Source organism: Hypanus sabinus, chromosome 5 (assembly GCF_030144855.1).
Source record: "Hypanus sabinus isolate sHypSab1 chromosome 5, sHypSab1.hap1, whole genome shotgun sequence".
Classification (NCBI taxonomy): domain Eukaryota; kingdom Metazoa; phylum Chordata; class Chondrichthyes; order Myliobatiformes; family Dasyatidae; genus Hypanus; species Hypanus sabinus.
In genome coordinates, this window is record NC_082710.1 from 158,479,626 (window position 1) to 158,504,080 (window position 24,455).

Genomic DNA, 24,455 nt, shown 5'->3' on the forward strand with positions numbered 1-24,455 from the left:
GATGGGGTAAGAAGAGGAGGAGTGGCATTAATGGAAGTTAGAGAAACCAATGTTCATTAACAGATAACATAAGTTAAGTTGCAAACAATGGTTCTTTAACGGTGGTATTAGCATCTTTCAGTTGCAAATGTGTACAGCACAGAAACAGGCGCTTTGGCCCACCATCTCCTTTCTGTCCATCGACACTAATCCCAGTTACCAGCAATCAGTCCGTAACCTCCTACACCGAGGTGATTCAAGTACTTATCTCGATACTTCACCATTACGTTCCAGATTCCAACCATCCTGGGAGCAGGAAAAAGTTCTCTTTCACAACCCCACTAATCTTTCTCCTTGTGGCTGGACACATCGCCAGACAAGCCCCTAATAACACACTTGCACAAGGCGCATACTGTGACAAACTTCTACAGATGTCCTGTAGGTGTCCCAATTGGTCACATTATGGTCTCATGTGGCAATTCAAATATACAGGAGTGTAGAAAGCTGCAGAGATTAGTGGACCCAGCCCAATACGCATCCCTCCCCACCATCGGTAGCATCTACAGGAGGCGCTACCTCAAGAAGGCAATGTCTATCAACAATGACGGCCACCATCTGGGCCAAGCCATCTAAACGTCGACAGTGCTTCTCCCTATAGATGCTGCCTGGCCTGCTGTGCTCCACCAGCATTTTGTGTGTGTTGTTGGACAAAACCCACCTGGACAAAAAAGACACATACGTTCCAACGCTGTTCACAGACTTCAGTTCAGCATTCAACACAATCATCCCTCAGAAACTGATTGGAAAGCTGAACCTACTGGGCCTGAACACCTCCCTCTGCAACTGGATCCTAGACTTCCTGACTGGGAGACCTCAGTCAGTCCGGATCGGGAGCAGCATCTCCAACACCATCACACTGAGCATGGGGGCCCCCAAGGGCTGTGTGCTCAGTCAACTGCTGTTCACTCTGCTGACCCATGACTGTGCTGCAACACACAGCTCGAACCACATCATCAAGTTCGCCGATGACACGACCGTGGTGGGTCTCATCAGCAAGAACGATGAGTCAGCATACAGAGAGGAGGTACAGCGGCTAACAGACTGGGGTAGCGCCAAAAACCTGTCTCTGAATGTGAACAAAAGAGATGGTTGTTGACTTCAGCAGGGCACGGAGCGACCGCTGAACATCGACGGCTCCTCAGTAAAGATCGTTAAGAGCACCAAATTCCTTGGTGTTCACCTGGCGGAGAATCTCACCTGGTTCCTCAACACCAGCCCCATAGCAAAGAAAGCCCAGCAGCGTCTCTACTTTCTGCGAAGGCTGAGGAAAGTCCATCTCCCACCCCCCATCCTCATCACATTCTACAGAGGTTGTATTGAGAGCATCCTGAGCAGCTGCTTCACTGCCTGGTTTGGAAATTGCACCATCTCGGATCACAAGACCCTGCAGTAGATAGTGAGGTCAGCTGAGAAGATCATCGGGGTCTCTCTTCCTGTCATTACAGACATTTACACTACACACTACATCCACAAAGCAAACAGCATTATGAAAGACCCCACGCACCACTCATACAAATTCTTCTCCCTCCTACCATCTGGGAAAAGGCACCGAAGCATTCGGGTTCTCACGACCAGACTATAAAACAGTTTCTTCCTCCAAGCTATCAGACTCCTCAATACCCAGAGCCTGGACTGACACCTTACTGCTCTATTGGCTTGTTAATTATTTATTGTAATGCCTGCACTATTTTATGCACTTTATGTAGTCTTGGGCAGGTCTGCAGTCTAGTGTAGTTTTTTACGTAGCTCAGTCTAGTTTTTGTACTGTGTCATGTAACACCATGGTCCTGAAAAAACATTGTCTCATTTTTACTATGTACTGTACCAGCAGTTATGGTCAAAATGACAATAAAAAGTGACGACTTGATCTTCCCGCAGCTAACGTTTGGCTGGAGGTCCAGAAGCCTGAAGTCCCACACCACCAGGTTCAACTACAGCTACCTCCCTTCAACCATTCGGTTCTTGAACCAACCTGCACAGCCTGAACCAATTCCTCAGTATCACAACACTGCGACCACTTTGCTCTTTGTGTTAGTTGTGTTCTTCCATGTATAATTTATGCTAACTTCTGCTTTTCTTGTGAACGCATCCGACCCAACGTGTCTGTGATGCTGCTGCCAGATTTTCATGGCACCTATACATCACCTGGACTGAGCAGGACTTTGATTTGACTTGACCTTCAGTCTTTGCTACCTAGTCAGCCCCAGTTTCAAGCTACAGACCGGAGGATGGGATGGAGCTCCTGGTTCCAAGGTCCCCACTTCTGCCCCCAAAACTTTCTTCACAATGGGCAATGGGAGACTGACAAGTGGGTCATAATAATCACTGGCTGACACAGGTGCCACTAGGTCCATGCTAACCATCCAGCTCTCGTTTACTAACAGTATGGAGGCAGGCACTTCAGCCCACCATGTTGACCATCAGACATAATACTATGATGATCCCATGACATTCCCTACTCATGCTGGACTGTAAGGGCATATGGGAATGGCTCATCCAGTATGTTACCACATGGGCCCGTGTTAACACTCAAACCCTGTCTCTGGGGCACCAGAGTTACAATAAAACACTAAAAACAGTGTGCACGAAGAGGTGGGGTTACACCATCTGACCCCTCAGGACTGCCCTATCACCCAGTAACCTCGGCAATCCATAACCCCATGACTCGTAGGCTCGTCCTTGTGGACCAGTCACCTCTCAGCTCTGAGCCCAGCAGCAGGGATGAGAGAATGCAGCAACTTTGGGATCGTCGGGAGGATGCAAGGAGGCAAAGTGTGGGTGACGCTTTCTATACTGCTCAGTGGGCTGATGGCAAATCAAGTGGTGTCAAACGGCTGCAGCAAGTAAGTGGCTGATTCTCTCCTGTGGAGTGCTTGAGCTTTGTGAGGACCAGGGTGGGGGTACTCTCAGTGCCACTGTGTACATGGAATGGGAGAGAGAGGGAAGCCTGAGAACGGGAGGAACTAGTGCAGAGTGAGTGGGGGAGGGGAAGAGGGAGGAAGGTAGAGGGCAGTGTGGGCACACTGGGATGGTGTGGATGGAGGAGGTGTGAGAGAGGGTGATGGAGGGAGGTACAGAGAGGGATGTGTGAAAGAGGGAGGGAGGCTAGCGAGGGGGAAGTCTCGGACAGGAGGGAGGGAGGCAGTGGTTGGTGGAGGTGTTGGATGGAGAGGGATGGGAGGAGATGAGGGAGGGATGGAGCGGAAGGGAGGGAGAGGTCTGTTACCAGACACAGAGAGACAGTGGGTCAGGTCACAGGACGTGTTCCCCACAACCGATTGGTGGCAGTGGTCCCAGTTGAGTCCCACCGGGTGCGAGTCCCGGGGTATGGGCCACCCCCACCCCCACCCTGGCCTGGCTTTCCTCTGCACTGGCCTCTGTTGCATGAAAGAGCTCAGATGTGTGAGCTGATCAGTGCACATGCAGGCAGGAAGACTGCTGGCTCTGGAACACGAAGGAGGGAACAAGCTGCTGGAGGAACTCAGCGGGTTTAGCCCCTGGTTAACGTGATAGTTACCTGTAATGCTGTTTGAGGCAGTTTCAAACGGCAATGACCCTAAGGGAAACTGATTGGTACCTGGGTGCAGAAACCAACAGAACTGTTGGTTTCCACGGTGGTGCAGTGGACAAAGCTGTTACCTCTCAATGCTGGAGACTCAGTTTCTGTACCAACCCCCGGTGCTAACTGAGATCCCTGGGTGCTCTCGTTCCCTTCCACAGGAGGGGGAGAGGGAGAGAAGCAGACTGAAGGGGTGTTGTGGGTGTGGAAGAAGGAGAGAGGGGGAGGGAAGGAGGGGAAGGTGTTGGGGCGGAAGGGAGAGCAAGGTTCACAAATGCACAAGATAGGTGCACATTCGCCTCATGCACATGTGGGTTTCCCCTGGGTGCCAAAGATTCCTCCCACAAGGCGGCTGAATCAGTGGGGTAACTTTCTGCTGTAAGTGTCCCCCAGTGTCTGGGCAAAGGTTTGAATCTGGGTCAGGTTGATGGTTCCATGGGGAGTCCATGGGGAATTATACAGCAAAGAAACGGGCCTTTCGGCCCAACAAGTCCATGCTGACCGAGATGCTAGTCCCATTCGCCTATGTTTGGCCCATATCCCTCTGAACCTTTCTGATCCATGTCCAAAACGCTTCAAAACAATAATCACATCCTCTGGCAACTTGTTCCACACACCTCCAATAACACCTGGATGTTTTCCTGATTTTACAGAGGCCATATAAACCGACAGTGTTTTAATTGTGTGTTAGGTTGTAACAGTGAGCAGGCCTGGCTGACAGCATGTTTTTGCATTTATTTAGGGAAATATACTGCAGGTGTGTCCATGGACAGGTGTGTGTATGTGTGTCTTGGAGAGTGAGTGTATCAGAGGGGGGAGGGGGCGAAGAGGAGTGAAGGGATGAAGGGGAAGGGGAGGGAAGGGGAAGGGGAGGGGGAAGAGTCAGGGAGAGGGTAGTTGGGAGAGGTAGGGGAGGGGGTAGAGGGAGAGGGGTAGGGATAGAGAGTGGGAGGGAAGAGGAGTGAGGAGGGGAGAGTAGGGAGAGGGGAGGGATGGGGAGGGAGGGGAAGAGAGGGAGAGAGGGAGAGGGGTAGAGTGGGGGATGGGGAAAGAGAGAAAGAGAAAGCAAGCAAGGGAGAGATGTGAGAATGGGACTGGGTGGGGGAGGCAGTCCGAGCCAGGGAGAAGTAGAAGTGGGAAGTGCGGGTTTTGGGTTCATTGGCCGCTGTAGGTTGTCCCCAGTGTGTAGGGTGAAGGGTGGAATCTTGGTGGGGTGGGAGAAAGGTCGGTTGGAGGCTGAATACTCTCGGACTGTTTTCTTTGGAATATCGAAGGCTGAGTGGAGACCTGATAGAGGTTTATAGAATTACGAGAGGAGCAGACAGCGTATATAATCAGACTCTTTCTCCCAGGGTGTGTTATCAAATGCTAGCAGGTATACAGCTGATGTGCCAGTCAGGATGTTTTAAACAGAGATGTGCAGGTACAAAGGAAGGACTGCCTGGGGTGGTAATGGAAGCAGATCCGACAGTGGCCTTCAGGCAGACATTGGAATATGCATACAATGGACTGATATCGATACTTTAGTTGATTTTGTTGTCGTGGTTGGTCCGGACATCTTGGGCCAAAGGACCTGTTTATGTGCTGGAGTGTTTAAGAGGATGACAATTACTGGGGAGCGTGGGTTTCTGCAGGTTGGCATGGAAAGACAGGCTGAATTACTTCCTTCTATGGGCCTGCAAGGGATTAAAGAGGCACAGGGAGCGCATGGATTCGGTCAGTTCTGGCCGAGTGTTGTAGTACTCTCAGATCAGACAGTGGGTTGGGGAAGGTCCTCTCTCTCTGAACGGTGATCACCTTTGCACAGATCAGGCAGTTTCAGTGCTCGCTACGCCAGGCTGAACTGCTTTCCGAACAGGTTAGACAGGTGCGGCAGGAGCAGGGAGGCCGATGGGGTGTTACCTTTATCCGCAGGGATCGGGAGAGGGGGTGTTCTGGCTTAGGTCGGGCATGCCGCAGTCTCAGCGAGATGCTCCGTCCGCGCAGGAAACGCCTCAGGCTCATAACTTCCTTCCTTCGCTGCCCAGCGCACGCTCACCCTCACCCTCAGCCCCACCGACAGCCCTCCTCTGGTTTCCACAGCACAGCAGCTCTGCGGCTGTGATGTCACCGGCAAGGTTCAATTCCCCCTTCCCCCATCCGCTGGGTGGCAATCACCCTCCCTTCACCTCTGTCCTAGCTGCAGGGAGCTGAAACCCTAGGACACGTGCCATGCTGGGCGGGACCGTCCCGGGTCCAGAGTCTGAAGGTCACTGGCTCAGATTCCATGCTGGAGATCGGAGCTGGGACACTCCCAGACTAGCACCAGGTGGGTGGGGGGGGGAGGGGAAGAGAAGGTTCTGTCGACACAGCCCCTCAGACCAACCTCTGCCCCGGGATCACTCAGCACCGTTCAGAGAGGCAGCCAAACTCTGTATGACGACTTGGCGAGAATTAAACTCACTGGTCTTACAAGTCTGCTCCAAGCCGCCCCTGCTTTTCTCTGGAATCTCCCGTCAGCTCCAATTCCTTCTGGGCACAGGTGAGTCTACTAACTGATGCAGTTCACAAGCACACAGCTCCCACAAAACAGGTTTGATCCCAACCCTGCCTGTGTGGACTCTGCACGTTCACCTTCTGAGCCTGTGGTTTCCCCCCCGGCATTCTGGCTTCCTCCTACCAGCGGCTGGATTGTAGGGTAATTTTCTGCTCTAAGTTGTCTGGGCAAAGGTTTGAAGCTGGGTCAGGTTGATGGTTCCATGGGGAGTCACAGAGACAGGGAATTACACAGCAAGGAAACCAGCGTTTTGGCACAACAATTTCACACTAACCGAGATGCTTGTCCCATTCGCCTATGTTTCGCCCTTTATCCCTCTGAACCTTTCTGATTCATGTACCTGTCTAAAAGTCTTCCAAACAATAATCGTATCTGCCTCTACCACATCCTCTGGCAACTTGTTCCACATACCTCCAATACCACCTGGATGTTCCCCAATTTTATAGAGGCTATATAAATGGACAGTGTTGTAATTGTGTGTTAGGAAGTAACAGTGAGTGGGCCTGGCTCAGAGCATGTTTTTGCAATTATTTAGGGAAATATACTGAGGGTGTGTCCATGGACAAGTGTATGTATGTGTTTCTTGGAAAGTGAATAAGTCAGAGAGAAGCAGAGAGGGAGGGAGGGAGAGAGGGGGGAGGGAGAGGGAGAGAGAGGGGAGAGAGAGGGCTTGAGGAGGAGGGGAGGGGGAGAAGGGTGAGAGGGGGGAGAAGAGTGGAGAAGAGGGGAGAAGGGAGAGGAGGGAGAGGGGTGAAGGGGAGAGCTGGGTAGAGAGCGGGTAGGGGGTGAGAGCCGGTAAGAGAGGAAGGGGGAGAGAGAGTGAGAGGGGAAAGAGAGGGGGGAGAGAGCGAAAGGAGGAGGGGAGAGAGCGAGAGGAAGAGGAGAGGGGAGAAGGGTGAGAGGGGTGAGGAGTGAGAGAGCGGGAGAAGAGTGGAAAAGAGGGGATAAGGGAGAGGAGGGAGAGGGGTGAAGGGGAGAGCGGGGTAGGCGGGGTAGAGAGGGGGTAGGGGGTGAGAGCCGGCAAGAAGGGGGAGAGAGGGAGAGAGGGAGAGAGAGGGAGAGAGAGGGAGAGAGGGAGAGAGGGAGAGAGGGAGAGAGAGGGAGAGAGGGAGAGAGGGGGAGAGAGAGAGAGAGAGAGAGAGAGAGAGAGAGAGAGAGAGACAGGGAGAGGTACAGTAGGAGAATGAGGGAAAGGTAGGAGGAGGGATTAGAAGGAGAGGGAGAGGAGGAAGGAGGAGAGAGGGGCAGGGAGGGGGAGGTTAAGAGGAGTGAGCAAGCAGAGCAAGAGAGCGAAAAATTTAGAGGAAAATATTTCTGTGCTTGAGAGGCTGCATGGGAGAATGTAGAAGTTAGGTAAATGTGTTTACTTTAGTAAGTGTGTGAGAGAACGCGAAAGCATGAGATCGTGTATCTGTATGTGTACATGGAAATTATGTGGGAGAATGTGTATGTGAAGTCTGTGTGGGAGTGTGTGTTAGTGGCATGCTGTGGCGGTGTATGGATTGGTGTGTGAGGTAAAGGGAGAAAAGGTATAAGCGTATGTGTATGGAGTGTGTGTGTGTGTGTGTGTGTGTGTGTGTGTGTGTGTGTGTGTGTTTATGTGTGTGTGTGTGTGTGTGTGTAATTGACAGTCAGTGTGTGTAACTGTGTCCATCTTTATGTAAGTGTGGAATGGGCAGGGTTTTGTGTGTGTGTGATGACGTAATTGATAATTGATGTGTGTATTGTTTTGTGAGTGTGTGTGCGCGTGTGCGTGTGTGTGTATTTGTGAGACTGCAAGTGTGTGCCTGCCTCTGCCCACGTGGAAAAATGTGTGTGTACATGCATGTGTCAAAGTCAAAGTCAAGTTTATTGCCATATGCCCAAGTACGTGTTTGCACAGCTGCAATGAAAAACTTACTTGTGACAACATCACTGAGCCACAGCATTGGATAAGTTGCATTCACAAGGAAAACATAAATTCACAACATAAATTATGGTCAATCCTACAAGAAAGAACACAGACAAAACAAAAAAATACAAAATGTAATAAAGTCCCAGTGCTCACAGCACTGTTATACTGAGACCATAAAACCTAAGACATAGAAGCAGAATAAGGCCATTCAGCCCATCGAGTCTGCTCTGCCGTTCCATCACGGCAGATCCCAGATCCCACTCAACTCCGCAAACCTGCTTTCTCACCATAACCTTTGATGCCCTGACCGGTCAGGAAACTATCAGTTTTTACTTTAACTATACCCATGGTCTTAGTCTCTACAGTTGTCTATGGCAGAGCATTCTGTCTAAAAATATTCATCCTTTGCAATCTCAACTGCACATCCTGGCTACTATTTGGAGGCCTATATATAACTCCCATGATGTTTTTTCTTTAACCCTTACAGTTTCTTAACTCCACCTACAAAGATTCAACATTCTCTGACCCTTTCACCTCTTTCCAAAGATGTAATTCCATCTCTTACCAACAGAACCACACTATCACCTTATGCCTTCCTGCCTGTCCTTTCAGTACAAAGTATATTCTTTGATGTTAAGCTCCCAACTATGACCTTCTTTCAGGCAGGACTCAGTGATGCCTGCAATGTCTTACCGACATGCAGCCATGAGTTCGTCCACCTTATTCCAAACACTATGCGCATTTAAATACAGCACCTATGTTCTTTGCCCTTCTTAATTTTGCCTTTGTCGTACAATTTAACTCTTTGCTCTGTCTACGTTTGTACCCAATCATTGGCTTGTCCTTCCTTACATTCATAATACATACTACATCATCTACTTGTAAGCTGCCTGGCTCGTCCACATGGCTGTATCATACTGGCTGCCATTCCCCTGCCATTTTAGTTTAAACCACTCCCAAAAGCTTTAGCAAGGATATTGGTCCCCCTCAGATTCAAGTGTAACCTGTCCCTTTTGTACAGGTCACACCTGCCTCGGAAGAGGTTCCAATTATCCAGAAATCGGAATCCCTACCTCCTGCTCCAATTCTTCAGCAGCTCTTCTTCAAATTCTTCAATTTGTCCACCAGCTCATTCTATTCCTATCCTCACTGTCACCTGGCACAGGCAGTAATCTTGAGATTACTACCCTTGAGGTCCTGCTTCTCAGCTTCCTTCCTAACTCCCTGTATTCTGTTTTCAGGACCTCCTCACTTTTTCTACCTATGTTGTCGGTACCAATATGTACCACGACCTCTGGCTGCTCACCCTCCCTTTTAAGGATATTCTGGACGTGATCAGAAACATCTCGGACTCTGGCACTTGGGAGGCAAACTACCATCTGTTTCTTTCTTGCATTGACAGATTCGCCTATTTGTCTCCTTGACTATAGAGTCTCCTATTACTGCTGCCACCTTCTTCAGTTCTCTACCCATCTGAGCCACAGGGCCAGACTCAGTGCCAGAGGCATGGCTGCTGTTGTTTCCCCCCGGTAGGTTGCCCCCCAACAGTACTCAAAATGGAGGGGGATGGTCACAGGGGTACTCTCCATTATCTAATGCTTTCCTTTCCCTCTCTTGACAGTCACCCATTTGTTTGCCTTGTGGGTGACTACCTCCTTGTAGCTCCTGTATATCATTTCCTCATTTTCCCTAACAAGCCGAAGGTCATCGAGCTGCAGCTCCAGTTCCCTCACACGGTCTCTAAGGAGCTGCATCTCAATGCACCTGGTGCAGATGTGGCCATCGGGGAGGCTGGGGGTCTTCAGGAAATCCCACATCTGACACCCAGAGCAAAACACTGGCCAAGTTGGTTCATGAAATGAAGGATTGAAGAGAAGCAGCTGTTCTTGAACCTGGTGGTGTGGGACTTCACACTTCTGTCCGACGGTGCCTGCCAGAAGATGGAATTACCTGGGTGGTGGATATATTTGATGGTGGATACTGCCTTTTTGAGGCAGTGCCTCCTGTAGATATTCCAGATGTAGGAGAGGGATGTGCCTGAGGGTAGAGTCCACTACTTTCTGCAGCTTCTTATATCCCTGCACATTTGAGGTCCCATTTCCTGATCTCGAACCAGCCCACATAAAATGCTGGAGGACCTCAGCAGACCAGGCAACATCTATTCAAAGGGTAAAGAGTCAATGTTTCAGGCCGAGACCCTTCATCAGGACTTGCAGCCGGTTATGATACTTATCATTGTAAGTTTGTTCGAGTGCCCATTGTGTACCTTGTGTGTAAGTGTGGCACTAGGGGCTTCTTTGTCTACATGTCGGTGTATATGCTGCTCGGAGCTGGCCCATAGCCTCTCAGTTTCCGGAATATAATTGTTGGCAGGAAACCAGAAACACACCGGCTGTGCTTGTGTGGAGTGGGGCCATCCAATCCCAATGTACACCCAGTCCCAGGCAGAGACAAGCACTGGGCAGACATATCCAGCTGATTTATCGAACCATTCATACAGCGGCCCCTTTCAGGTCTGAGAAGAGGAGTCTCAGTGAGAATGGCTGTTCAGAGTTAAGAAATGCTTGATAAGAGAGCTTTAACCAAACTAAAATGGGAAGGCATCACTGCCAACGTAACCAAATCAGAAAAGGGATTGGAGCGGCAGGGTAGTGTAGTGGTTAATGTAATGGTTTTACAGCGCCAGTGAGCCGGGTTAAATTGCAACTCTGTCCGTAAGGGATGCGTACATTCTCCCCATGACTGTGTGGTTCCGGTCACATGGTGTAATTGGGCAATGTGGGCTCATTGGGCTGGAAGGGTCTGTTTCTGTGCTGTATCTCAACTGAAGTGACATTATGTGCAGAGAATCATAACCAGAAGAGATTCTATAAATACTAGAAATCCAAAGCAACACACACAAAAATGCTAAAGCAACTCAGCAGCATCCATGGAGAGGAATAAAGAGTCAGCGTTTTGGGCTAGGACCCTCCTACAGGACTGGGAGGAAAGGGGTAAGTAGCCAGAATAAGGTGGTTGGGGAGGGGAAAGAATTCAAGCAGGCAGGTCATGGGGGGGACCAGGTGAGGGGAACGGTGGGAGGGTGGGGGAGAGGGAATGAAGTGAGAAAATGGGAGGTGATAGGTGGAAAAAGAAAAGGGATAAAGAAGGAATCTACAAGGAAAGGAGGGTGGATATGAGAGGAAGGGAGGAAGGAGGGGAACCAGAGGGAGGTGACAGGCAGGTGAGGTGAAGATGAGCTTAAGAGGGAAGCCAAGATAGGGAATGGAAAATGAAGGGGGGGGGGGGGGTAAAAATTGCTGTTGACGCCCTCAGGTTGGAGGCGACCATGAGAATATGAGGTGTTGCTCCTCCAACCTGATATGAAGTGTTGACCTCCAACCATGCCAGTAGAGGAGGTCGTTGTCCAACATGTCGGAATGGGAATGGGGAATGGAATTAAAATTGTTGGCCACTGGTAAATCCTCCCTTTCTCCCAATTTGCACTCCTTCTCCCCACTCATTCTGGCTTCTTTCCCTTTTCTTTCCAGGGACACTGGGTACAGGGAGTGGGAATGGGGTTATTCACAAGGGCAATGGGTACACGGACTGGGAATGGGGTTATTCCCAAGGGCAATGGGTACAGGGAGCAGGAATAGATTATTCACAGGGACACAGGGTACAGGGACTGAAAATGGGGATATTCACAGAAACAATGGGAACAGGGATCAGACATGGGATTACTCACAAGGGCCCGGGAATGGGGTTATTCAAATTGACACGGGATATAGAGACCAGGAACAGGGTTATTCACAGGGACACACTGAATACAGGGATTGGGAATCAGATTATTCACAAGGACACAAGATACAGGGACTGGGGAATGTGATTATTCACAGGGTTTAATAAGAGAGGTTGGCAATACTAATTCTCATGCTTTCCTTGCCCCTTTGCCCTGTTAGAGACTCCTAGTCATTCTGTCCCTGGTTTAGCTTCCCCAGTCGTTCACACTCTTTGCCTTCCCATTCTGTGGTTCTTGGGAGTTCACCGTTTATATGCCCCAACAGTAAAACAATTGCTAGCTTGGCCAATCAAATCAATCCCGTCAGTTAATGTGCTCTACTGATTTATAGCTCATGAAAATGAGGATTCTACACAGGCATTCCAAACAGTTTCATTTATTTTCGCACACACTGTTACATCGGTTTGTAGACATCAGAACGGCCCCAAAAGATCCGAGGGACAGTTTGGGTCATCCTGAAATAATGCCTGGTTTAGTGGCAGCAAGTGTACTACACCCCACGCAGGCAACAAGTTTGAGTTGGTATAATCACAAGGCACTGCAATATGAATTCACCCCTGGTCAGAAGGTCATTCTTTCACTTCCCACTTCCACGAACAAACTCTTGGCCAAGCGGCAGGGGCCTTTTGAAGTCCTGAGGAAACAAGCCCATTCTGCTCTGTCCGCAGAAAGGAAAGGCTTGCCATGTCACCCTGCTGAGGGAGTGGAAGGAAAGAAAGGCTCGAAGCTTTCCTTGCCTATCCAACGGACGGAGGAAGATGGGGTACAGATGACTGAAACCTGCAGTCTTGGTGTGCTTCTCCAAAGCCAGACCTGGGCCATCTGACCCCTCAACAACAGGAGGGGCTGAACCAAATCTTCTAGCAGTACCTCTCTCTCTCTTCCAGTCCTCCACTGGCCAAACAACAATGGCAGTGTAAACCATACACTCGAAGGACATCACCCCTGTCCGGTAGCGACAGGATCGAGTCCCAGAGAGGTTGGTGGAACCACTCCAGGCTGAGGCCTGCACCATGTTGGGCCTGGGAGTGGTGAAGCCCTCTGAGACTGAGTAGTGCAGTCTGGTGTTGAGTGTGCCAAAGCCTGATGGGTCCCTGGAGGTTTGTATTGACTTCTGAAAAATCAGCGCTGACTCCATGCCTACCCCATGTCATGGATTGTTGACCTACTGAAAAGGTTGGGCCATGCCAAATTTATAACAAACCTGCTCTCTGCCAGGGTTATTGGCAGATCCCGCTGTGAGTACAGCACATTCAGCACTCCCCTCCGCCCCTTTCATTGCACGTCATGCCACTTGGGCTGCGTGGAGCCCCAGTGGCCCTCTGACAGCACTAAGGTGATGCGAGACGCATTGTACAGCCTCCCTGCACGATGTGGTCATCTGGGAGGACCACCTAAAGCACCTTGAGGAGGTTCTGAAGAAGACTGCAGACACTGGCTTGACACTGAATATGTATTCAGAAGTGTGAATGGGCCCACATTGAGATACAGTACCTGGGCTACCAGCTAGGGCGAGGACTTGTTCAGCCACTGTTCGACAAGGTCAAGGCCATCAGAAATAGTCCCTGACCCCACATGAAGAAACAGGTCTGGTCTTTCCTGGGGTTAATGGGGTGGTATTGCCATTTTATCCCTGTTTGTCACCATGGCAGTCCCACTAATAGAAATGATACTGAGGTCTGCAAAGAGTCCAGTCTGATGGACTAAAGGATGTGAGCAAGTCCTTGTGACTCTGAAGGAGACTTTGTGCTCCTGACCAGTCCTCAGCAGCCCAAACCATTCACCTTCCAATTCGATGCCTCAGCAGTGGGGATTGGAACAGTCATGGCCCAGGGGAACGAGGGAAAAGAACAGCCAGTATGGTAACTTAGTTGGAAACCGCTACCATGGGAGACAAGGTATCCCACTATTGACAAGGAAGCTGTCGCCATAAAATGGGCCATGGAGAGCCTCCAGTATTACCTGCTAGGCAGAGAATTAATTTGGGAGACTGACCACAAAGCACTCACCTGGATCCTCTCTCTGAAAAACCACAATGCACATATCATGAGATGGCACCTGGCTCTACAACAGTTCCATTTCAAAATCCGTCAAAAGGCAGGTCAGACCAACGTCACGGCAGACTATCTCTCCCGAATGCCCACCTTCTGCAATCCAGAAGGGGGGGGTGGCTTTGTGACAGAGCAGGGTGGCAATGCTAATTCTCCCGCTAACCTTGCCCCTTTGCCCGGTTAGTCACTCCTCCTCGTTCTGTCTCTGGTCTAGTTTCCCAAGTATTTCACACACATTGCCCTCCCATTCTGCAGTTCTTGGGAGTTCACCATTTCCACGCCCCAATGTAACTCATAAAGATAAGGATTCTAGTTACATGCATTCCAAACAGTTTAATTTATTTTCACTCAGACTGTTACATCAGTTTGTAGACATCAGAACAGCCCTAAAAGTCCCAAGGGACAATTCACAGCATCCTAAAATCATGTCTGGTTTAGTGGGAGCAGGTGCACTACACCGACTCAGGCAACTCCGCTGCTGGGGTGACATGATCCTTTTATATTCATCTGAGCACATGGACATTGATCTATGGGTTTATATGAGGCACTTGTTGTGGAATAAATTGTAGGATGTTAGAATCCCTGTTTAAAATGTTCCAATTCTGCATCTGAAATAATTGTTATGGTCTGGTCATAGGATTACCCCTCCTCTGAGACCAGCAGTACAATTTCCTGGTCTTCTAGGCCAGGCAGAGGCAGATTTAAACCCTTAGTCTGGCTTTGCTAGAGAGGTGATGGCTAGTGAATAGTTACATTGGAAAGTTAATGAAAAAGCGTGACATGGAGAAGCCTTCAGTATATTTGTAAATTTTTGTACACAGATGTTTGCTTTCATTTGCCTATTTGTAAATACTTATTTTCTCCACAACTCTTGGGGAGCTTTTGCATTTTTACACCTAGCATTAAATAAAACATGTTGCACTAACATGCTGTTGCAGAATAGAGTCTACTTTTCTTTCATCGCGAATGTTTACTCTCACCTGATAGTGCGGTGTGACACAGGGACACCGGGTACAGGGACCGGGAATGGGATTATTCACAGAGACACCGGGTACAGGGACCGGGAATGGGATTATTCACAGGGACACAGGGTACAGGGACCGGGAATGGGATTATTCACAGAGACACCGGGTACAGGGACCGGGAATGGGATTATTCACAGGGACACCGGGCACAGGGACCGGGAATGGGATTATTCACAGGGACACTGGGTACAGGGACCAGGAATGGGATTATTCACAGAGACACTGGGTACAGGGACCAAGAACTGGCTGATTCACAGGGACACTGGGTAGAGGGACCGGGAATGGGATTATTCACAGGGACACTGGGTAGAGGGACCGGGAATGGGATTATTCACAGGGACACTGGGTACAGGGACCGGGAATGGGATTATTCACAGGGACACTGGGGGCAGGGAGCGGGAATGGGATAATTCACAGGGACACTGGGGACAGGGACCGGGAATGGGATTATTCACAGGGACACAGGGTACAGGGACCGGGAATGGGATTATTCACAGAGACACCGGGTACAGGGACCGGGAATGGGATTATTCACAGGGACACTGGGTACAGGGACCAGGAATGGGATTATTCACAGAGACACTGGGTACAGGGACCAGGAACTGGCTGATTCACAGGGACACTGGGTAGAGGGACCGGGAATGGGATTATTCACAGGGACACTGGGTAGAGGGACCGGGAATGGGATTATTCACAGGGACACTGGGTACAGGGACCGGGAATGGGATTATTCACAGAGACACCGGGTACAGGGACCAGGAATGGGATTATTCACAGGGACACTGGGTACAGGGACCAGGAATGGGATTATTCACAGAGACACTGGGTACAGGGACCAGGAACTGGCTGATTCACAGGGACACTGGGTAGAGGGACCGGGAATGGGATTATTCACAGGGACACTGGGGGCAGGGAGCGGGAATGGGATAATTCACAGGGACACTGGGGACAGGGACCGGGAATGGGATTATTCACAGAGACACTGGGTACAGGGACCAGGAACTGGCTGATTCACAGGGACACTGGGTACAGGGACCAGGAATGGGATAATTCACAGGGACACTGGGTACAGGGACCAGGAACTGGCTGATTCACAGGGACACTGGGTAGAGGGACCGGGAATGGGATTATTCACAGGGACACTGGGTAGAGGGACCGGGAATGGGATTATTCACAGGGACACTGGGTACAGGGACCGGGAATGGGATTATTCACAGAGACACCGGGTACAGGGACCGGGAATGGGATTATTCACAGGGACACAGGGTACAGGGACCGGGAATGGGATTATTCACAGAGACACCGGGTACAGGGACCGGGAATGGGATTATTCACAGGGACACCGGGGGCAGGGAGCGGGAATGGGATAATTCACAGGGACACTGGGGACAGGGACCGGGAATGGGATTATTCACAGGGACACAGGGTACAGGGACCGGGAATGGGATTATTCACAGAGACACCGGGTACAGGGACCGGGAATGGGATTATTCACAGGGACACTGGGTACAGGGACCAGGAATGGGATTATTCACAGAGACACTGGGTACAGGGACCAGGAACTGGCTGATTCACAGGGACACTGGGTAGAGGGACCGGGAATGGGATTATTCACAGGGACACTGGGTAGAGGGACCGGGAATGGGATTATTCACAGGGACACTGGGTACAGGGACCGGGAATGGGATTATTCACAGAGACACCGGGTACAGGGACCAGGAATGGGATTATTCACAGGGACACTGGGTACAGGGACCAGGAATGGGATTATTCACAGAGACACTGGGTACAGGGACCAGGAACTGGCTGATTCACAGGGACACTGGGTAGAGGGACCGGGAATGGGATTATTCACAGGGACACTGGGGGCAGGGAGCGGGAATGGGATAATTCACAGGGACACTGGGGACAGGGACCGGGAATGGGATTATTCACAGAGACACTGGGTACAGGGACCAGGAACTGGCTGATTCACAGGGACACTGGGTACAGGGACCAGGAATGGGATAATTCACAGGGACACTGGGTACAGGGACCAGGAACTGGCTGATTCACAGGGACACTGGGTAGAGGGACCGGGAATGGGATTATTCACAGGGACACTGGGTAGAGGGACCGGGAATGGGATTATTCACAGGGACACTGGGTACAGGGACCGGGAATGGGATTATTCACAGAGACACCGGGTACAGGGACCGGGAATGGGATTATTCACAGGGACACAGGGTACAGGGACCGGGAATGGGATTATTCACAGAGACACCGGGTACAGGGACCGGGAATGGGATTATTCACAGGGACACCGGGCACAGGGACCGGGAATGGGATTATTCACAGGGACACTGGGTACAGGGACCAGGAATGGGATTATTCACAGAGACACTGGGTACAGGGACCAAGAACTGGCTGATTCACAGGGACACTGGGTAGAGGGACCGGGAATGGGATTATTCACAGGGACACTGGGTAGAGGGACCGGGAATGGGATTATTCACAGGGACACTGGGTACAGGGACCGGGAATGGGATTATTCACAGGGACACTGGGGGCAGGGAGCGGGAATGGGATAATTCACAGGGACACTGGGGACAGGGACCGGGAATGGGATTATTCACAGGGACACAGGGTACAGGGACCGGGAATGGGATTATTCACAGAGACACCGGGTACAGGGACCGGGAATGGGATTATTCACAGGGACACTGGGTACAGGGACCAGGAATGGGATTATTCACAGAGACACTGGGTACAGGGACCAGGAACTGGCTGATTCACAGGGACACTGGGTAGAGGGACCGGGAATGGGATTATTCACAGGGACACTGGGTAGAGGGACCGGGAATGGGATTATTCACAGGGACACTGGGTACAGGGACCGGGAATGGGATTATTCACAGAGACACCGGGTACAGGGACCAGGAATGGGATTATTCACAGGGACACTGGGTACAGGGACCAGGAATGGGATTATTCACAGAGACACTGGGTACAGGGACCAGGAACTGGCTGATTCACAGGGACACTGGGTAGAGGGACCGGGAATGGGATTATTCACAGGGACACTGGGGGCTGGGAGCGGGAATGGGATAATTCACAGGGACACTGGGGACAGGGACCGGGAATGGGATTATTCACAGAGACACTGGGTACAGGGACCAGGAACTGGCTGATTCACAGGGACACTGGGTACAGGGACCAGGAATGGGATAATTCACAGGGACACTGGGTACAGGGACCAGGAACTGGCTGATTCACAGGGACACTGGGTAGAGGGACCGGGAATGGGATTATTCACAGGGACACTGGGTAGAGGGACCGGGAATGGGATTATTCACAGGGACACTGGGTACAGGGACCGGGAATGGGATTATTCACAGAGACACCGGGTACAGGGACCGGGAATGGGATTATTCACAGGGACACCGGGTACAGGGACCGGGAATGGGATTATTCACAGGGACACTGGGTACAGGGACCAGGAATGGGATTATTCACAGAGACACTGAGTACAGGGACCAGGAACTGGCTGATTCACAGGGACACAGGGTACAGGGACCGGGAATGGGATTATTCACAGGGACACTGGGTACAGGGACCAGGAATGGGATTATTCACAGAGACACTGGGTACAGGGTCCAGGAACTGGCTGATTCACAGGGACACTGGGTAGAGGGACCGGGAATGGGATTATTCACAGGGACACTGGGTAGAGGGACCGGGAATGGGATTATTCACAGGGACACTGGGGGCAGGGAGCGGGAATGGGATAATTCACAGGGACACTGGGGACAGGGACCGGGAATGGGATTATTCACAGGGACACAGGGTACAGGGACCGGGAATGGGATTATTCACAGAGACACCGGGTACAGGGACCGGGAATGGGATTATTCACAGGGACACTGGGTACAGGGACCAGGAATGGGATTATTCACAGAGACACTGGGTACAGGGACCAGGAACTGGCTGATTCACAGGGACACTGGGTAGAGGGACCGGGAATGGGATTATTCACAGGGACACTGGGTAGAGGGACCGGGAATGGGATTATTCACAGGGACACTGGGTACAGGGACCGGGAATGGGATTATTCACAGGGACACTGGGGGCAGGGAGCGGGAATGGGATAATTCACAGGGACACTGGGGACAGGGACCGGGAATGGGATTATTCACAGGGACACAGGGTACAGGGACCGGGAATGGGATTATTCACAGAGACACCGGGTACAGGGACCGGGAATGGGATTATTCACAGGGACACTGGGTACAGGGACCAGGAATGGGATTATTCACAGAGACACTGGGTACAGGGACCAGGAACTGGCTGATTCACAGGGACACTGGGTAGAGGGACTGGGAATGGGATTATTCACAGGGACACTGGGTAGAGGGACCGGGAATGGGATTATTCACAGGGACACAGGGTACAGGGACCGGGAATGGGATTATTCACAGGGACACTGGGGGCAGGGAGCGGGAATGGGATAATTCACAGGGACACTGGGGACAGGGACCGGGAATGGGATTATTCACAGGGACACTGGGTACAGGGACCAGGAATGGGATAATTCACAGGGACACTGGGTACAGGGACCAGGAATGGGATTATTCACAGAGACACTGGGTACAGGGACCAGGAACTGGCTGATTCACAGGGACACAGGGTACAGGGACCGGGAATGGGATTATTCACAGGGACACTGGGTACAGGGACCAGGAATGGGATTATTCACAGAGACACTGGGTACAGGGACCAGGAACTGGCTGATTCACAGGGACACAGGGTACCGGGACCGGGAATGGGATTATTCACAGGGACACTGGGTACAGGGACCAGGAATGGGATTATTCACAGAGACACTGGGTACAGGGACCAGGAACTGGCTGATTCACAGGGACACTGGGTACAGGGACCGGGAATGGGATTATTCACAGGGACACTGGGGACAGGGACCGGAAATGGGATTATTCACAGAGATACTGGGTACAGGGACCGGGAATGGGGATATTCACAGGGATACTGGGGACAGGGAGCAGGAATGGGATTATTCACAGGGATACTGGGTACAGGGACCGGGAATGGGATTATTCACAGGGATACTGGGTACAGGGACCGGGAATGGGATAATTCACAGGGACACTGGGTACAGAGACTGGAAATGGGATTATTCACAGAGATACTGGGTACAGGGACCGGGAATGGGGATATTCACAGGGACACTGGGTACATGGAGTGGGAATGGGATTATTCACAGGGATTCTTTCTGATAAGTGGTATGGGGAATGAACGATGGTGAAGAGAAAAGCTGAAGAAGTGAGAAGTGAGTCAAGGAGCGGTGTGTGGGAAGATGCAGAGTGAGGGAGGGATTCGGAGGGAACCACAGACAGTATGAGAGGGAGGGAGACAGAGGCATGGAGGGAGGGATTAGGAGTGTGAAGGAGAGGGCATGAGTTGGAGGGAGAGAGAAATGAGATGAGGGAGTGGGAGTGGGAAGACATTGAGTGAGGCAGAGGGAGGAAGACAGGAGAGGAGCAGCTTTGGGAGGGTAGAAGGGAAGGAGCAGTAACCAAATGAATGGAAAATAGGGGCAGAGGAAAGGGAAAAGAGTGAGGCAGAGGAAGGAAGGAAGTCGGACAGAGGGAGGGAGACAGAGAAAGTGAGGGAGACAAATCTGATGAAATGAGAGAAAGGTGAAAATAGAGGAAGTGCAGGTGGAGGAAGGAGGAGAGAGGAAAGGGGAAGGAACAGGGAGGGAGATAGATTGAAAGAGAGAGACTGGGGTAAGGAGGGAGACAGGGGAAGGTGGGAGACGGGGAGGGAGGGAGTGGGGGGAGGAGGGAGTGGGGGAGGAGGGACGGGGAAGGAGGGAGACGGGGGAAGGAGGGGGGACCGGTGGAAGGAGGGGGACCGGGAAAAGGAGGGAGACGGGGAAGGAGAGAGACGGGGATGGAGGGAGACTGGGAGGTGGGAGACGGGGAAGGAGGGAGATGGGGTGGAGGGAGACAGGGAAGGAGGGAGATGGGAAGGAGGGAGTGGGGAAGGAGGGAGACAGGGAGGAGGGAGTGGGGAAGGAGGGAGACCGGGAAGGAGGGAGATGGGAAAGGAGGGGGACAGGGAAGGAGGGAGTGGGGGGAGGAGGTAGACGGGGAAGGAGGGAGACTGGGGGAAGGAGGGAGTCAGGAAAGGAGGGGGACGGGAAAGGAGGGGGACGGGGAAGGAGGGGGACGGGGAAGGAGGGGGACGGGGAAGGAGGGGGATGGGGAAGGAGGGAGACGGGGATGGAGGGAGTCAGGGAGGAGGGAGTGGGGAAGTAGGGAGACAGGGAGGAGGGAGTGGGGAAGGAGGGAGAAGGGGAAGGAGGGAGATGGGGAAGGAGGGGGACAGGGAAGGAGGGAGTGGGGGGAGGAGGGAGACGGGGAGGAGGGAGACGGGGAAGGAGGGAGACGGGGAAGGAGGGAGAAGGGGAAGGAGGGAGACGGGGTGGAGGGAGATGGGGAAGGAGGGAGACGGGGAGGAGGGAGACGGGGAAGGAGGGAGACGGGAAAGGAGGGGGACGGGAAAGGAGGGAGATGGGAATGGAGGGAATGGGGAAGGAGGGAGACGGGGAGGAGTGAGACGGGGAGGAGGGAGACGGGGAAGGAGGGAGTCAGGGAGGAGGGAGTGGGGAAGGAGGGAGACGGGGAGGAGGGAGACGGGGAAGGAGGGAGACTTGGGGAAGGAGGGAGACAGGAAAGGAGAGGGGCGGGGAAGGAGGGAGACGGGGAAGGAGGGGTACGGTGGAAGGAGGCAGATGGGGAAGGAGGCAAATGGGGATGGAGGGAGTGGGGGAAGGAGGGAGTGGGAAAGAAGGGAGACGGGGAAGGAGAGAGACGGGGTGGAGGGAGTGGGGAAGGAGGGAGAGGGAGGAGGGAGTGAGGAAGGAGGGAGACCGGGGAGACGGGAAAGGAGGGAGACGGGGAAGGAGGGAGACAGGGAAGGAGGGAGACGGGGAAGGAGGGAGATTTGGGGAAGGAGGGAGACGGGAAAGGAGGGAGACAGGAAAGGAGGGGGATGGGGAAGGAGGGGGCTGGGAAGGAGGGAGTGGGGGGAGGAGGGAGTGGGGGAGGAGGGAGATGGGGAGGAGGGAGATAGGGGAGGAGGGAAACGGGGAGGAGGGAGTTGAAGAGGAGGGAGGGGGAGGAGGGAGATGGGGAAGGAGGGAGACGGGGAAGGAGGGAGATGGGGAAGGAGGGAGATAGGGAGGAGGGAGTGGGGAAGGAGAGAAACGGGGAAGGAGGGAGTCGGGAAAGGAGGGGGACGGGGAAGGAGGGGGATGGGGAAGGAGGGAGACGGGGATGGAGGGAGTCAGGGAGGAAGGAGTGGGGAAGGAGGGAGACAGGGAGGAGGGAGTGGGGAAGGAGGGAGACCGGGAAGGAGGGAGATGGGGAAGGAGGGGGACAGGGAAGGAGGGTGTGGGGGGAGGAGGGAGACGGGGAGGAGGGAGACGGGGAAGGAGGGAGACGGGGAAGGAGGGAGACGGGGTGGAGGGAGATGGGGAAGGAGGGAGACGGGGAGGAGGGAGACGGGGAAGGAGGGAGACTGGGGGAAGGAGGGAGTCGGGAAAGGAGGGGGACGGGAAAGGAGGGGGACGGGGAAGGAGGGGGATGGGGAAGGAGGGATTCGGGGATGGAGGGAGTCAGGGAGGAGGGAGTGGGGAAGGAGGGAGACAGGGAGGAGGGAGTGGGGAAGGAGGGAGAAGGGGAAGGAGGGAGATGGGGAAGGAGGGGGACAGGGAAGGAGGGAGTGGGGGGAGGAGGGAGACGGGGAGGAGGGAGGACCAGTGGAAGGAGGGAGACTGGGGGAAGGAGGGGTACGGTGGAAGGAGGCAGATGGGGAAGGAGGCAAATGGGGATGGAGGGAGTGGGGGAAGGAGGGAGTGGGAAAGAAGGGAGACGGGGAAGGAGGGAGACGGGGTGGAGGGAGTGGGGAAGGAGGGAGACCGGGGAGACGGGAAAGGAGGGAGAAGGGGAAGGAGGGAGACAGGGAAGGAGGGAGACGGGAAAGGAGGGGGACGGGGAAGGAGGGGGATGGGGAAGGAGGGGTACGGGGAAGGAGGGGTACGGGGAAGGAGGGAGACAGGAAAGGAGGGAGACAGGAAAGGAGGGGGACGGGGAAGGAGGGGGATGGGGTAGGAGGGGGCTGGGAAGGAGGGGGATGGGGAAGGAGGGATTCGGGGATGGAGGGAGTCAGGGAGGAGGGAGTGGGGAAGGAGGGAGTGGGGGGAGGAGGGAGTGGGGGAGGAGGGAGACAGGGGAGGAGGGAGATAGCGGAGGAGGGAGACGGGGAAGGAGGGAGACGGGGAGGAGGGAGTGGGGAAGGAGGGAGTGGGGGGAGGAGGGAGACGGGGAAGGAGGGAGATGGGGAGGAGGGAGTGGGGAAGGAGAGAAACGGGGAGGAGGGAGACGGGGAAGGAGGGAGACGGGGTGGAGGGAGTGAAGAAGGAGGGAGACCGGGAAGGAGGGAGACGGGGAGGAGTGAGTGGGGGAGGAGGTAGTGGGGAAGGAGGGAGATTTTGGGAAAGAGGGAGATGAGGGAAAGGAAATGGGCGAGAGACCGAAGAAGACGGGCAAACACATGGAAAGGTGAGCTGGGAAATGGTTGCGGTCAGCTCCCTGCTGAGGTGAATTCTCCAAAGGTGCAACACTCACTGAATGCTGGAGGAACTGAACAGATGCTGCATCATCTACGGACAGGAATAAACAGACAATGTTTCAGGCTGAGACCGATCATCACGACTTGAAGGTCCTTGACGAAGAGCTGGCCTGTAGATTGACCCTCAGACAGTCTGACAGACAGAAGTACCGTTCAGTGAAAGAGACCACTCATCACTGTGCAAGTGGGAACACCCACTGGACCACACCAATGGTCGTGACTTCCACTGTCGTGTTCTTACTTGTGTGTTGCAGGGAGAAACTGGAATGAAACTCCCAGTGACACTAACTCCATCACTTTGCTTCCACCCTCCCCCTCAGGCTCCCTCCCTCTTTCCAACCTTGTCTCCCTACATTCAGACAACGTCAGAGTCTCATCCTCTCTAATTTACTTTGTGTTTAGACCCAGACCACATCAAGTACACTGGCATCTGTCACTTAAACTTTTCTGAACCCAAATGAAATTTAAAAAAAAAGACAGGTCCTAGAAATCCAAAATAAATAGTGCCTGACACAAAACATTAACTCTGTTTGCCCATCCACAATTTCTGCATGAGCTGTTGAGTGCTCTCGCCTTTAACCTCAAAGTGAAAGTCAAGTTTATTGTCATGTTTAGAAGTACATGCATGCATAGATGCAAAGAATAAACTTATTTGCACATAGCATCAGATACACACCATTCACAAAGATATCATATATTCACAGCATTCACTATTCAAAAATATACAATAAGCGACACACATAAAAAGCTGGAGGAACTCAGCAGGCCAGGCAGCATCTATGAAAAAGATTAAACAGTCAACATTTCAGGCTGAGATGCTTCTTCAGGACCAATAAGGAACACGGTCAGAACATAAAAAACACATAGTTCATTGTA

General features: G+C 52.5%; 1 protein-coding gene across 11 annotated transcripts in view; it reads right to left on the reverse strand.

Annotated features, from left to right (window-relative positions):
* syngap1a (synaptic Ras GTPase activating protein 1a) overlaps nt 1–24,455 on the reverse strand; it is a 640,363-nt gene that overhangs the window by 293,081 nt on the left and 322,827 nt on the right. For 2 of the 11 annotated variants that reach the window (XM_059970725.1, XM_059970724.1), the window contains exon 1: nt 5,501–5,704. The exons of the other annotated variants lie outside the window; for them this stretch is intronic. In XM_059970725.1, the coding sequence (XP_059826708.1) occupies nt 5,501–5,602 (102 nt within the window). In that variant the 5' untranslated portion in view covers nt 5,603–5,704. Of the gene's footprint in view, nt 1–5,500; nt 5,705–24,455 lie in introns of those variants that run through there. 11 annotated transcript variants of the gene reach the window in all.